At 39.7% G+C, this 13,215-nt stretch overlaps 2 protein-coding genes across 5 annotated transcripts in view; one reads left to right on the top strand and one right to left on the bottom strand.

Annotated features, from left to right (window-relative positions):
* The window catches only part of LOC138060765 (arf-GAP with dual PH domain-containing protein 1-like), a 38,549-nt gene that overhangs the window by 23,246 nt on the left and 2,088 nt on the right, over positions 1-13,215 (bottom strand). Inside the window, exon 1 of one of the 3 annotated variants that reach the window (XM_068906625.1) lies at positions 17-176. The exons of the other annotated variants lie outside the window; for them this stretch is intronic. Coding sequence (XP_068762726.1) covers positions 17-98 — 82 coding nt within the window. The 5' untranslated portion in view covers positions 99-176. Of the gene's footprint in view, positions 1-16; positions 177-13,215 lie in introns of those variants that run through there. 3 annotated transcript variants of the gene reach the window in all.
* Positions 166-12,571, top strand: LOC138060763 (axoneme-associated protein mst101(2)-like). 2 transcript variants are annotated; one of them, XM_068906621.1, is made up of 4 exons: positions 166-251; positions 5,204-7,160; positions 10,063-10,652; positions 12,068-12,379. In XM_068906621.1, the coding sequence occupies exons 2-4, from the start codon at positions 5,219-5,221 to the stop codon at positions 12,362-12,364; spliced, it is 2,829 nt and encodes a 942-aa protein (XP_068762722.1). In that variant the 5' UTR covers positions 166-251; positions 5,204-5,218; the 3' UTR covers positions 12,365-12,379. The 2 variants fall into 2 exon arrangements, with proteins under 2 accessions (XP_068762722.1, XP_068762723.1); XM_068906622.1 differs by lacking the exon at positions 166-251 and adding an exon at positions 4,785-4,870 and having other exon boundaries at positions 12,068-12,571.

Below are 13,215 nucleotides of genomic sequence, written 5' to 3'. Positions count from 1 at the left end.
ACTTCAAATTTCTTACTCGGTGCTCCGCAATCTGCACATTTATTATTTTCAGGAGTTTTCATGAGTTCCAATATCACAGCCCTGTTCTTCTCTGTCATTTTGCAGGATCGTGTGTGTTACTGGGATGTGAGGGAAGCCGAAAGTTTACTTCCTCACACAGTTTTCGTACCCAGTCTCCGCGCAGCTTCATTCCAAGACATGTGTTTTTGTAAACATGCGAAGATGAATGAATTTGGTCATTTATCTTTGAGGTAAGTTAATGCCTTATTCGAGAAATGAGTAATTATATGTTGAACATTTGGTTCCCCTTCTTTTGGCACGTTATCGTCTTTCGGCGGAACCAAGGAAATTCTCTCTTCAAGTGCTTATATTTAAGCTTAAATTCCAGGCTTAATTAAGGAAAAAAATATTAACAAAATCAAATTTGGTGAAAACTAATTGGATCTAAAGAGAGTCGGACCTTATTAGTTCCTGTATTTTCAACGATTTATGACCGCAATGAAACACGTGAATGGGGGGTGGATCAGTACGTTCTGGGGTGGAGCATACTTGTTGAAATGAGATACCGCACACTCAAAGGCGAAAGTATTCTTTTTGAATTGTGTCAGTCTTCACAACCAGTTCTCCCTCAAAGAGGAGAGGTAGAGACTGGCTTTGCTGGATCCTGAAGAATTCATCAGATTTAGCTTTTGAAACCATTTGTGACTGAAACCCACAGTTAATGGTTTCTTTACACATAAAGAACTTATCCTCTGCTGACCATTTGAGCTTACTGTGTTATGAAGTCTGTGTTTGATCAAGAGATAATATCTGTCATTTCTACTGTCAAACAAAATATGTTGAGGCCGGGTGTGCATGTGCAAGCTTTAACTTTTTCAGTGGATGTCACCTTACTTTTCTCTTACCTAAATAATAAAATTAAACTACTGATTGAAATTTATGAATTAATTTAACATGATGACCCACTATCAAAGGCATGGTACCCTAGCCACCTGCAGACCATTAAATTTTGTCAATCAACCAGAAAATATGGCTTTAATGTTTTATACCATGGTTGTGTTTTCACTAGGACAAGTTTGACTAGTTAAAGTCGGAAAAGTCCGGAAATTCAGTGAAAACAGCTTGTCCTATGTTAAGCGAGTTAAAAATGCAAGCTGTTTTCACATGAAAAAACAAGGGATTATCTCGCCTTTATGACAGGAAATTCCTGCAGAGTTATACTACCTCGCGAGATGGTATAACTTGTCCTGGTAAATGCCGCAGCCAATCACGTTGCCGGTAGTGACAAATGCCTGCCAAATCGTGAACTGCCAAATATTTTCTAGACGATCCCGCTCGCCTCGTGGTTCACTTTGGTTTTTAAATGGCAGACGAATTCACTCGTAATACCTTCCCGTTCCGATTTACAATTCCTCCGGACTCATTAGATCCCTCAGTTCCTCGGCCAGGACCATACCTATTTCATGGTGGCGGTATGCAGAACCCGCAGTACGCGCTTTTGAGCACAAATGCTCTACAATTTGTGCCAGCCACATCTCTTCGCCGCTCATCATCTTCACCCGTATCCACAAGCACCGGCGAAAGCAGCGAAAACAGTCCGACCGAAAGATCTGTTAACCGAAATCGATGTCCCAATTGGTCGGAGGCTGAGACAAAATTTCTTTTGGAAATATGGAGGGACAGTTCCCCTATTAGTAGTAATTTGAATCTTCTGAGTAAACGGCTTAAATTTCACAGTGAAAACAGATGTCAAGTTTAACTAGTAAATGTCGGTCTGTAAGCAAACACCTAGAAAGAATGTTCAGCTAGTTCATCGGCCTAGTGAAAACACAGCCCATGTTGTTTGTCTCTTTTAAATGATCTTCAGTCACTCTGATGTGAATATCCTCTTTTGTTTTGCTATGACTTTTGATTGCGGTCTTCATTGGGTAATCAGTAATAATTTTCTTTGGGACTAATTTGGACAAAAGCAGAGGGCACTGTTTTTTGTAATGCGCTATCTTGTTTACCTTTGACAATAATGACGTTTGGTGTTCCCTGCCTTAGTACCCTAGTGAGGACTTTCTGTTCAAAATTGCATGAAATTACCGGGTAAATTAATTCAACTTAGTTAAGTTGAAATTATTAAGCTGTCATGCTTATTAACAGAAAACGTAGCAGTGCAATTGACTGACGTCCTGTCTTCTTCCTTCATTGTGTGAACTGCTTGTCAGCATGACAGCAACCTTGGATGCTTGGTTTGAGGCATCATGAATGGGTTGCAGAGATTGCCAGCCTGTCATGTCGAAGTATACCTTAATCTTGGCCAAAACAGTTTGGAAACTGTCTTTTCTCAAAGAAAATAACAGTGGAAATGGTGTGTGCATCTAAACAAATTTGGCAGGGATTGTTGTTCCAGAGGGCAGTTGGCTAGCATTAAAATAAAGCCATGAGATATCCTTGACCCAACTCCATTTTAGGTTTTAAAGGTTCACGGTCACGCATGCGCCAGGTTTTTGAATTGAAACTTGATAACATCAGCCTGATGTTTTTAAGCTTGGAAAGGTGCAGACAATGTGGATGGCACTGTTGAATGCAGAATTTTAAACACTTAGCACACAAAGAGTGATTCAATCTCCTCAAGAAAGCAAAGAAGAGGAGTCAAAATACCAATACAGCATCTACAATGAAGAGAAACTTTTTAAGGCGTGAATTCATGAGAAATTCGACATATGGCGTAATCGTAGTGTAAGCCATTTCAAAAAATTAAAGTCTGTTAAAATCTCTGGGTCTGAGAAATACTGTGCATGTGATCATCATGATAGTGTCCGTTTAAGAATACTTTTTTTTCATTTTTGGTTGTTGCATGTGGAATGCTCTACTTCTTAGGGATTCTATAGCACTTTGTCACTTTTCCTTAGGTGATTTACTTCTCTTTATTTTGATCATTTTAGAACTGATTTAAAATTAGTTTTTTTAAATCTTGCATAGTGTAAACATATAGGCCTGTATTAATAATTATTAATACAGACAATAATGATTTTAGGTGGCTCTTTTTAAGGAATCGTGTGTTCTCTTTCGAGATAAGTACACACCCACAGATAAGCCGCATCTTTTTTCCAAAAATTGTCGCAAGAAATAGGGGGAGCAGCTTATCTGCAGGAATATTTGAAAAAGGCTGCTTCCGGTGTCGAGTTGTCCATCTTCGCCTCCGATCTAATGCCTAGTTACTAAGCTACCATCATTCTGGTCACAATCTTGTCATAAGGAAAAAATCTCTGGAAAAACTGTGTTGAATGAAGAAATTCCTGTCAACAAATACCAGAAAAAGATCAGTCATGTGTCAAAGTTGGAAGAAATGACTTTCATTTGATTGAAGTGCTAAAATTGTGGATAAGACTTTGAAGGATTTTCTGTTGCAATGTTAATAGTGATTCGACTTTAGATTTCTTTTGATTTCTTTCAAAAAACTTTTTTCCAAAATTTGAGCTTCTAAATTTAGGGTGCAGCTTATCTGCGGGTAATCTCAAATTCAGTTAAATGTCCGACTCATACAGTAATTTATTGTTGTAATGCAATTTAGGATTTGAATGATTAGATATAAAAAAATTACGTTTTAATAACATTTTAAAGGCAATTAAAGTATTTAATTTCTTGCACCCTACACGTCTTCCAACCTCCCAAGTTCTTTCATCTATGTACCCGTAGTTTTTTTAGTTGATATTTCACTGATGAGCCCTTTTCAGAAGACTGTTCTAGCATTTTTAGGCAATAATGAACCCTTTTTCTGGAAGGGGCCTGGACCATGGGTTACCATAAGTTGCATCATCAAGTATAAGGCCAAACTTGATTATTTGGAAGAATGTCTCAAGTGATTGTGGTTGTGATGTTGATGGTAATGCTATGTGGGTACATCTCGTGTCTTATAGAATATATACCGGTAAATGAAGTTTTATCTGACTATCAAAGTGATCTTCTGGGCTCGGTTTTTCAAAAGCCGATGAACACTAATCCCAAATTAAGAATTACCCAAGGAGTTTATTTCTCAACTCAGTCCCAAATGTTGTTCAATGCTGATATTCAGCAAGACTTTACATTAGAAGAAGTTAAAGTGCCTATCACCTCAACACACTTTTTCAATATATTTATTCTCCGAAATCATCCCAAATACATGGTGTTGTTTTTAGAACATTTAGATTGAAATTTCACTCTTTCATTGGCTTTGAAAAATGGGAAAAGTGGTCATACCGTGATTAATAACCGAGCAATGAAAGGGAATGGGTTCGATACCGGGTTGATGTCACAAATTAATTTGCATCGCTGTTTTCACTACCTCAATGCAAATTAATTTGTGACGTCAACCCGGTATCGAACCCATTCTCCTTCATTGCTCGGTTATGGATCAAAGTATGATCACTTTTCTTGTTTTTGAAAGCCAATAAAAGAGTGAAATTTCAATCAAAAGGTTCTATAAACAACACCATGTATTTGGGATGATTTCGGAGAATAAATAAAGCGGAAAAGTGTGTTGAGGTGATCGGCACTTTAATCTTTAAAACAAAAATAAGCAAAAGAAACTTTCACCAAAAAGTTGAAAACATGAAACAAAAGTTTGCGCTAATCCTGAATTAAGTTAATCGGCTTTCGAGCAACCGGTCTCTGAGCGATTGTTGTTTAATGGGTATACAAAGTAAATCAAAGAAGAGAATTACAAAATTCCAACTTCGAGCTTACAAAACTGTGCAAAAACTGGTACTTTTACTGATGTATTTTCTTATTTTAGAAATATTTCGTATGTGATAGAAGGCACCCTTAACTATTGTATTAACATGTTGTGAAAACGACAGCGAACAGCGAAAAGTTGCTGAAAATTCAACTCACCCAAGACATCGTAAGTCATGAGACTTCTGGCTGAGGGAAGTCTCTCACCACTACACTACCTCTGCTGTAAAAGTCAATCTGTAGTATTTACCTATTTATTTATGCAGACGTTTGTTAAGTGGCCGGGACAAAATGCCATTCTTTCCCCCATCTTCCAATATTTGTGTGCCGCTCCCACCCACCCCTCCCGAAACAGAATCTTTGAAATACAGCGTATCAGGACATAAGCGTGTTTCGTAAAGTATTTGGTTTCTTTCTTTGTTATATATTTTTCTGAAGTCTTTCCAAGAAGTGTTGCTAATGTTTTTTTCTTTTTTTTGGCTTTTGTTTCTACCTGTCACAGATTAAATCGAAAGTAATGGACAAAGAAAGTAAGAAAAGCAAAAGAAAAGCCAAAAGGGCAAAAACAGAAAGCTCTCAATCAGGAAAAGCTATGGTTCCTTCAGTTGGAGAGGATGAAGAGGAGAAGTCTGAACAAGTTGAAGGAAGAGTTAAATATGACATTGACGACGAAAAAGCGGAGGAGAAAAGCTTAAAAGCGGAAAAGATAAGAAAGAAAGACAGGAAAAACGCGAAGGAAGATGTGGACGGGGATGACGCCCCGGAAGCGAAGCAGAGAAAGAGAGAAAAGAGACTGAAAACAAGAAAGGAAAATGACGAGGAAGAAGTTAAGGAGACTAGAACTGCAGAAGAGACGGAAGTGAATAAAGAGGGAAAGACGAGTAAAAGAGAAAGAAAGAGAGCAAAAGAGGACAATGAAGAGGAAAATTATCAGAAACCTAACACTGAAGGTGAGGCAAAGAAAAGTGGTGATGAAAAGATAGTGGAAACTAAAATAAAAAGCAGTTTAAGAGAAAAGAAGAAACGCAAAGAAGAGAATGTCGAGGAAGAAGACCAAGAGGAGTGTTATGCTGGAAAAACGAAAATCGCTGATAAAAAGGAAATGGAAACAGATGGAAGAAGGAGTAAAAGAGAAAGAAAGAAAACTGAAGAGGAAAACGTCGAGGGAGAAGACAAGGACGCAAGAGGTATCAGTGAGAATGAAGAGGTGTTGGAAGGGAGGAAAAAGAAACGAGACAAGAGGAAACAGAAAGAAGAAGAAGAAGAACAGCATGAGGGAGGCAAAAAGAGATCTGAAGTTGAAGACAAGGAAAGTGAAAATGTTGCTGAAAAGGAAATGCCAAAAGAAGAGAAAAAGAAAAGAAGGGGAAAGAAAGAACAAAGAGCAGGAACTTTAGAGGAAAATGAAGCCCTAGATAAAAACGCTATTGGCAAACGAACTGAAAAAGAAGGAAGAAAGAGCAAACGCAAAAAGAGTGAAAAAACTAGTGAAGAGGAGTTTCAAGAAGATGACAAGAAAGCCGAAGGCAAAGAAGAGGAAAATGTGACCGCTGATTTGGAGAAAGATGGGAGGAACGGAAAGAAATACAAACCAGACACAAAACCTTCAGAAGAGGAAGATGTCATTACAGAGCTGAAGGAAAAGGATGTTGAAGAAGAGAAAAGTGGCAATGGCGAAAATAAGGGAACGAGAAAGGAAGAAAAGAGAAGCAGACGAGAAAAGAAAAAGTCAAAGGTAGAAACTCCGGTGGGTGAATCAGGGGTGAAGCGTAAAGATAGTTGTAACGATGAAGCAGAAGAAAGTGTAAAAGTAGACAAGAAACAACGCAAACGAGAGAAGGGAAAATCGAGAGAAAATGTTGGGGACAACGAGAAATCTCGCAATGGAGACGGGGAAAGTACAAGTGGTGATTCAAAGGAAGTGGGTGATGATAAGCGAAAAAACAAAAGTGCGAAGAAGGCATCACAGAATGAAAATATGGACGGAGAAAAAGACACCCCTGATATTGGTGATGACAGAAATGACACTGACAGTGCAGAAGAACACGGACAAGGCGGACAGAAGCGCAAAAGGGAGAAGAAGAAAATGTTGGACGTTCATATTCACGAATCAGAGAAAGCGGCAATGAGTGGGACTGAAGAGAACATGGTTGGAGAAAGAAAAGCAAAGGGTGATCGAAAGAAAAGGATACAGGAATTCATGGGCGAAGAGAATCCGGAAGTAGTGAAAGGCGATAAACTACCAAAAGGGGAGGAAAGTGGACCAAAATTAGGAAGACAAGCTGAGTCGACGGGGTCAAAACGTGGACGAAAGAAACCAAAGGGTGCTGTTGCAGAAAATAGAGTTGCTGTTGATGAGAATAAAGAAATGAAGGGAAAGGCTAAAGCGGAGGATTCTGGTGCAGAAAACTCAGACGAGACGGAAAAAACCGACTGCAAGGATGACGAAAAGACTGCAGGTAAATAGAACACGGAAACTGGAGATCGAAGAGGGTGGAAAAGGAAAAAAATCTGTACAAGAGTGTAAGAAAGAAAAGAGTATTGAGTAAAGACGGAGAGGCCAGTCTATATACCTGCATCTTCGTTTATTGTCGTATAAGTGTAAGTTCCGGTTGTTTTTTTTCTCCGAGTTGGTTGTATTCCAACTAGAGTAGCATTGTATTGAGTTATTTGCCGCACACGAGGTAGCTCAGTGATGTCTATGTTTGCAAATGTATTTTATGACCTCAGGTTTTTGGCCACGAACGGCAACCGGAACTGAATATGTCGCATACCAGGGCCCGGTTGTTCGAAAGCCGATTACCGTAATCCAGGATTAGCGTGAACTTTTGTTTCTTGTTTTCAACTTTTTGGTGAAAGTTTCTTTTGGTTATTTTCTTTTTTCAAGATTGACTTCTTCTAATGTAAACTTTTGCCGAATATCAGGGTTAAACAGCATTTAGGAGTAGAGAAATATACTCCTTGGTTAATTTTTAATCTGAGATTAGCGTTAATCGGCTTTTGAACAACCTGGCCCAGGACAGGAGAGACTCACAGATTTGAAACTAATTAGGCTTAGCTACATAATTCCCGAAAATTTGTCTAAAATTCTTTCCGAAATTTCCCAAACAAAAGCTCTAAAATTCTATTAGAAATGTCTTAAATTCTCCAAAAACTCTAAAAGTCCCGAAAATTCTTATAAATTTCGCTTCTTATAGTGCAAAGTCTGCCATATTTGCTATCAAGCAAAGATCCGGATTCCGAAACTACGTAGAGAAACCGCTGCTTTAATAGAGGCACTGTAGGGCCCCTTTTGGTGAATAACCGCTGATAAGGAATGGATATGAACGGACTGACCCCTCTCCTTGTAGGTTGGAATACAGAAAAACACGTTTTGTCAACGTTTTTGCCTGTGAAAAGTTTCCAACATGTCAGGTGAAAGTTCAAATTGCTCTAAAATTCTCGAAATTGTCAATTTTTTTCTAAAATTCCCGAGAGTTTCTAAAATCCTTTTTGATGTCTAAAATTTCCAAAAAAATCCGGAATTATGTAGCTAAGCATAAAACTAATCGTCTCTAATAGAGAAAAGATAATGTGGTTGTGTGAAGACAAGTAAAAAAGAAAACAGGTCACTTTGAGAAAACAACTTTTATTATATGACTAGCTCCGTGAGCGGGCAAGATTAACCAAATCCCGCGCTATGATTGGCTACCCGAGCGGGCAAGATGGAGCTATCTTGCCCGCGTGGGATGTCTCACTTGGTCCCGCAAGATCAGATATCATTTTTTGATGTTTTATCCCATATAATAAATCCTTTATTGACCAAGCTTGTTCGGTCAAGATGGCTGGATATTGGCAGACTTTGTCTCGGTCTATAAACACGCAAAAAACGAACAAGGCCAATATCCATCCATCTTGAACGAACAAGCTTGGACAATAACACATGTATATTGGTCAAATGATCAAAAGATTGTTGTGCTGCACGCGCCCAATGCGTTTTGGTACATTTAATTGTCGTTCTCTGCAAAACAACGTAAAAGAACCAAATTTAAGGCTGCCACGGTCACGACAATGTAAGCATGCAACACTACAGTGAATCTTTCATTTTCTGTCTTCAAAAACCTTCCTGTCAGTCCATTTTTAGGCTACTTTGCCCGTATCGTACAACGTCAACAAGGTGGCATGATGGCGAGATACTTTAGATACAACCTCGTTTCCAGGGTCTCTCTTCTTTGCCTCCCTTGTCGTTTTTCCTCAACGACAAGGGTGGCAGAGAGACCCTGGAAACGAGGTTGCTTTAGATAGCTCAGCTTTATTTTGAAGTTTCGCTTTCATTTCCGTGCACGTCGTCGGCTAGAACTTGTCATTGTTTCTTAGCAACTGCACATGCAGAGCATGCAAAACGAACAGAACGATTGGAAAAGTTGACGTTAATCGGGCTCTTGTCATTGAAATAGAATCTTTTAGTATATACTAAAACAATGGACAGCACCTCATTCATCTCCGAGCAACTCGCGCGGGATTCGGGACCGTTGCAGGAAGAAATGGGTTAAAATCAACTTTTTGTGCTGTAATATTTCAGTGTTTTAGTATATAGTATATAGTAAAACAACTATTCACCTCAGTGTCCGTAGATGGTGGTGGATATTTACCTCAAGGCTTCGCGGCTCGCTGAAGGCCAACATTTGACCAACGTTCCTTCATTAAAAGTTGAACGGATGTTGGACGCAAAAACAAAGTTGTTCGGAGGCCGTTGAAACGGAACCAACACTTTTCGCGAAATTTGATTGCGAGGAACTAAGAACTAAACACCAGACTCTCTCGTTTAGATAAACTATACGTCATATTGACTTTTGCGGCCTGGTGTAACTGAACATGCGTGTTTTGTACATTGAACACAGTGTTCAAACGGCTTCGACACCATTCACCATTTTCGAGAACAAAGGAAAAGTTGAATCGACGTTGAATGATTTAAACCGATTTAAACTCGATTCAACACACTTTCAACAAGCTTTCAACATTTTTCACGCTTTCAACAATGTTGGACGACCTGTTCAAACGCACCGAACATCAATGCATGTTGACGCAAATGGTGTGAAACCGTTTAAACGGGCCTGAAATATCCACCGCTAGCTACCTCCACTTCGGCGAATAGTTGTTAATTATTCTAACTTGTCTCTCTCTTTGAGATATTGCTTTACATAACTTGATATCTGAAGGAAAATTACAAGGAATGAGCTAAAAGTCAAACAAGTTTCTTTAATTTTAACCTGACGTTTGCCGCAACGCGATGCTCAATCTCCGTTTTCTATTGTTTTGCTGTTGTTTGTTGGCTTTCTTGTGGTCAGTGCCATCTTGGCTTCTCAATATTGTTGTTTACAGAGAGGAAGCGGAAAAAGAAACCAAAAGTCGACGTTGATTTTGATGGCGACGGACGGGAAGTCGCCGAGAAAAAGCCGAAGCGTGAACGAAAGAAGACCAAGAGTGTCGAGGATGAAAAATTGATCAGTGAAGACGAGAAGGAAGATGTCAGTGGAAAAGGCGTGGAGCGAACGGAGCGCAGATCAGACGAAACGAAATCAAGAAAACGACGCCCAGATCAAGGCGAAGAGAAATTAAAAACTGAAGCTGAAAGTTGTTCTCCAGAAAAAAAGTCGAGAAGTGGTCGTTACAAGAAGAAAAATGTCAAGAAAGAAAAAGTGGCTGCCGAAGGCCTGAACTTGGTGGAGAACAAACCAGGAAATTGTGAAAGTCAAACAACTAACTTGGAAGACATATATTCTGAAAGCAAAGATGGGGGCAAAAAGTCCAAGATGAATGAAGCTACCAGAATGGAAGAAGAACGTGAAGAATTCACGAATTATGAAGGCAAGAGTAAACGCCATCGAAAGAAAGCGAAGAACGGCGACGGATCCTCTCTGGATGGTCAAGAAGAGAATAAAGAGGAACAAGAGCGTAAAAATCGATCTAAGGTAAGAAGGTGTACCAGTTTTGTCAGTGGTGACTCGAGGATACTCGGAAAAGATCCGAGTGCTCTCGACAGCAGTCGACCCTTCCGATTTCTGGTTCGGAAGCTTTTTCGGTATTTTCATCCATCCCATAATACAGCTTATTTTGGGAGGTTATTTACAATGGTAATGGGACTGAGTGGAGTCCAATTTGGTCTCTAATCATACAAGTGATTAACAAAATCGGACGACTGCATAGAGGTCATCCGATTTGTTTAATCACGAGTATGATGGACTACACGAAGTCCTGTTACCAATTAATCATTACCATTAAAATTTCCGAGAAAACAAAATTAATGCATTCCTTTTTTCACTGTCTAATGCTACAAATCCGTCCATTTTGGAAAATCCTCAGTTTGGTAGGGTAAGTGATTGTTGCTATGGTTATTGTGATAAATTATGTGATTGGTAGATTAAGCTGAATGCACTTTGAGCGAGTTTCAATCGAGTCTCGTAAAACCAAAACCAAAGTAATTACTTACACGTAGCCGACACAAAGCGCGGGAAAATGTGCACGTGCGAGCCACGATTGGTTTTGGTTTCACTTCTGATTGGTTGAAAGAATGGTGCGAGAACTTTGAACCAATCACTGAGTGAAGTAATACAAAGCCAAAGCAATTCGCTAATTATTTTTGACGCTCCATTGAAAACCGCTCTAATATGATGGGCTGATGTAACTGTCCGATTTCAGGTATCCGATTACAGCCAACTGTCCGATTTGACTGTCCGCCTTGAACAATCAAATTTGAGAAAATTGTAATAGTTGTGATTAGCATTAAAACAATGGACATTCAGTTCACTGAAGCATGATATAGTCCCAAGGGTAAATAACTTGTACTGTCTTTATGTAAAGAACCCCCCAAAACGTATTGCATTATGGCGTGGGGAAAATAGCGAATACCACTGAGCTATCGAAGATTCGTGGGGGCCTGGCCGCTAGACTCGGTTTAGCGGACAATTCACTACTGTACTGCTAAGACTTAAAATATCTGAAATGTAGCAGTGCTGATCGCCTGCTTTTTTGCTCCTTTGAGGTAGGCGTTGGTGTCCTGCTTAGAGCGGTTTTCAATTGAGTGTCGAAAGTAATTAGCAAATTGCTTTGGTTTATGATTACTTCACTCAGTGATTGGTTCAAAGTTCTCGTGCCACTTTTTCAACCAATCAGAGGTGAAGCCAAAACCAATCGTAGCTCACGCGTGGACATTTTCCCGCACTTTGTGTTGGCTACGTGTAATTACTTCGAGTTTTGATTGGTTTACTGGATTGTCTCCGTCCTTTTTGATTGGCCAAAGTAATTACTGTGGTTTTGGTTTTACGACACTCGATTGAAACTCGCTCTAATTGTAACTTAAGCATCTTTGAATCAACTACTTTCACAGATTGGCCAGTGGAGTGAAGCGGAGTTTGGCAGCCCAGAACGTACGGACAAATTTCGTCGTTTGATGGGCGCTTACAAAGAGACATCAAATCGGGGGACTGGTGCTAACAGCCCATCGTCAAGTCGCCACTGCATGACAAAAGGAAGTGAAGAGCTGCTTACGGAACGATTGCAGCAACAATACGATTCTGCCATGGACTACAGTAGGGACAGAAGGGGCTTGGACTTGGTTATAACCCAGATGAAGATCCAAAGAACAAAATATTTTATATTGACAAAAGTGCTTCCAAGTCAGTAAGCCTTGAACCATGTAAGTCTGAAGAGCGGAGTTGCCGGGGTATCGAAGAGAGTGTACCAGAGTTTCACAGATCGCTATAAAAGCCACTAATATAATCAACTTGTCGTTGAGTTTACCCTGGATTCAGTCCTCGTTTGCCTCATAATTAATATCCAGTTCACGGTCACTCTTACATGAATTAAATAATTGCTCCTGATTTTATTTGTATCGTTAAAATGTCTCTCCATTCACTTAGTTCTTTGGGTTTCTTGTGAGTCAACTCACTGATTAGCGGAGAAAAGGGTTCCATTCGAAGTAGGGGCCCCAACCAGGCATAATTGCTTCAATCGAAAGAGCCAAACCATGATTTAGAGATCACAGAGTCGATCATTCTCGGTTTTTGGCAGCTTTTTCTCGGGCAGGTGTATACCAGGATCTTGTTCAGTGCGGCCCGAGTATTTTGCAGTTTAAGTTAAAGAAAGGTTTCAAGGCTTGGTGTGTGTCCAAACAGTGAAACGAGCCTATTCTCTATTTTCACATTCCCCACAATAGACTTCGTTTGCCCTCCCCCCCCCCCCCCCCAAGTTTTGCATAAACGATTGTCTTCAAATGCTCAAGGGTATATGCAGCGTCCCAAGAACATTTGAAAACAATGGGGTATGAAAAATTTTGGGGTAAACAAAGTGTATTAGGGGGAATGTGAAAATAGAGAATTGGACCCCCGTCTCCCCCATGTTACAACATCAGTCAATAGACAATAGATCGTTTGTGAAAGTTGATAAGGTTCACGTGACATTTGATTACGATAGAAAAATCCAATGTTGATAATGTGGTTTGCAACTCGCGGCCTTCGGCCGTTTCTAAGCAAACAT

This window comes from Montipora capricornis, chromosome 8, assembly GCF_036669925.1.
Source record: "Montipora capricornis isolate CH-2021 chromosome 8, ASM3666992v2, whole genome shotgun sequence".
Classification (NCBI taxonomy): Eukaryota; Metazoa; Cnidaria; class Anthozoa; order Scleractinia; family Acroporidae; genus Montipora; species Montipora capricornis.
Note: the sequence above shows the minus strand (reverse complement) of the source record. Positions and strands in the feature narration are given on the sequence as shown.

What these genes read in the sequence shown, in the direction of transcription:
- LOC138060763 (XM_068906622.1), top strand. Translation starts at nt 5,219, where the DNA reads ATGGACAAAGAAAGTAAGAAAAGCAAAAGAAAAGCCAAAAGGGCAAAA. An exon ending in GGATGACGAAAAGACTGCAG is followed by an intron (nt 7,161 to 10,062) that starts GTAAATAGAACA and finishes TGTTGTTTACAG; the next exon opens with AGAGGAAGCGGAAAAAGAAA. An exon ending in AGCGTAAAAATCGATCTAAG is followed by an intron (nt 10,653 to 12,067) that starts GTAAGAAGGTGT and finishes CTACTTTCACAG; the next exon opens with ATTGGCCAGTGGAGTGAAGC.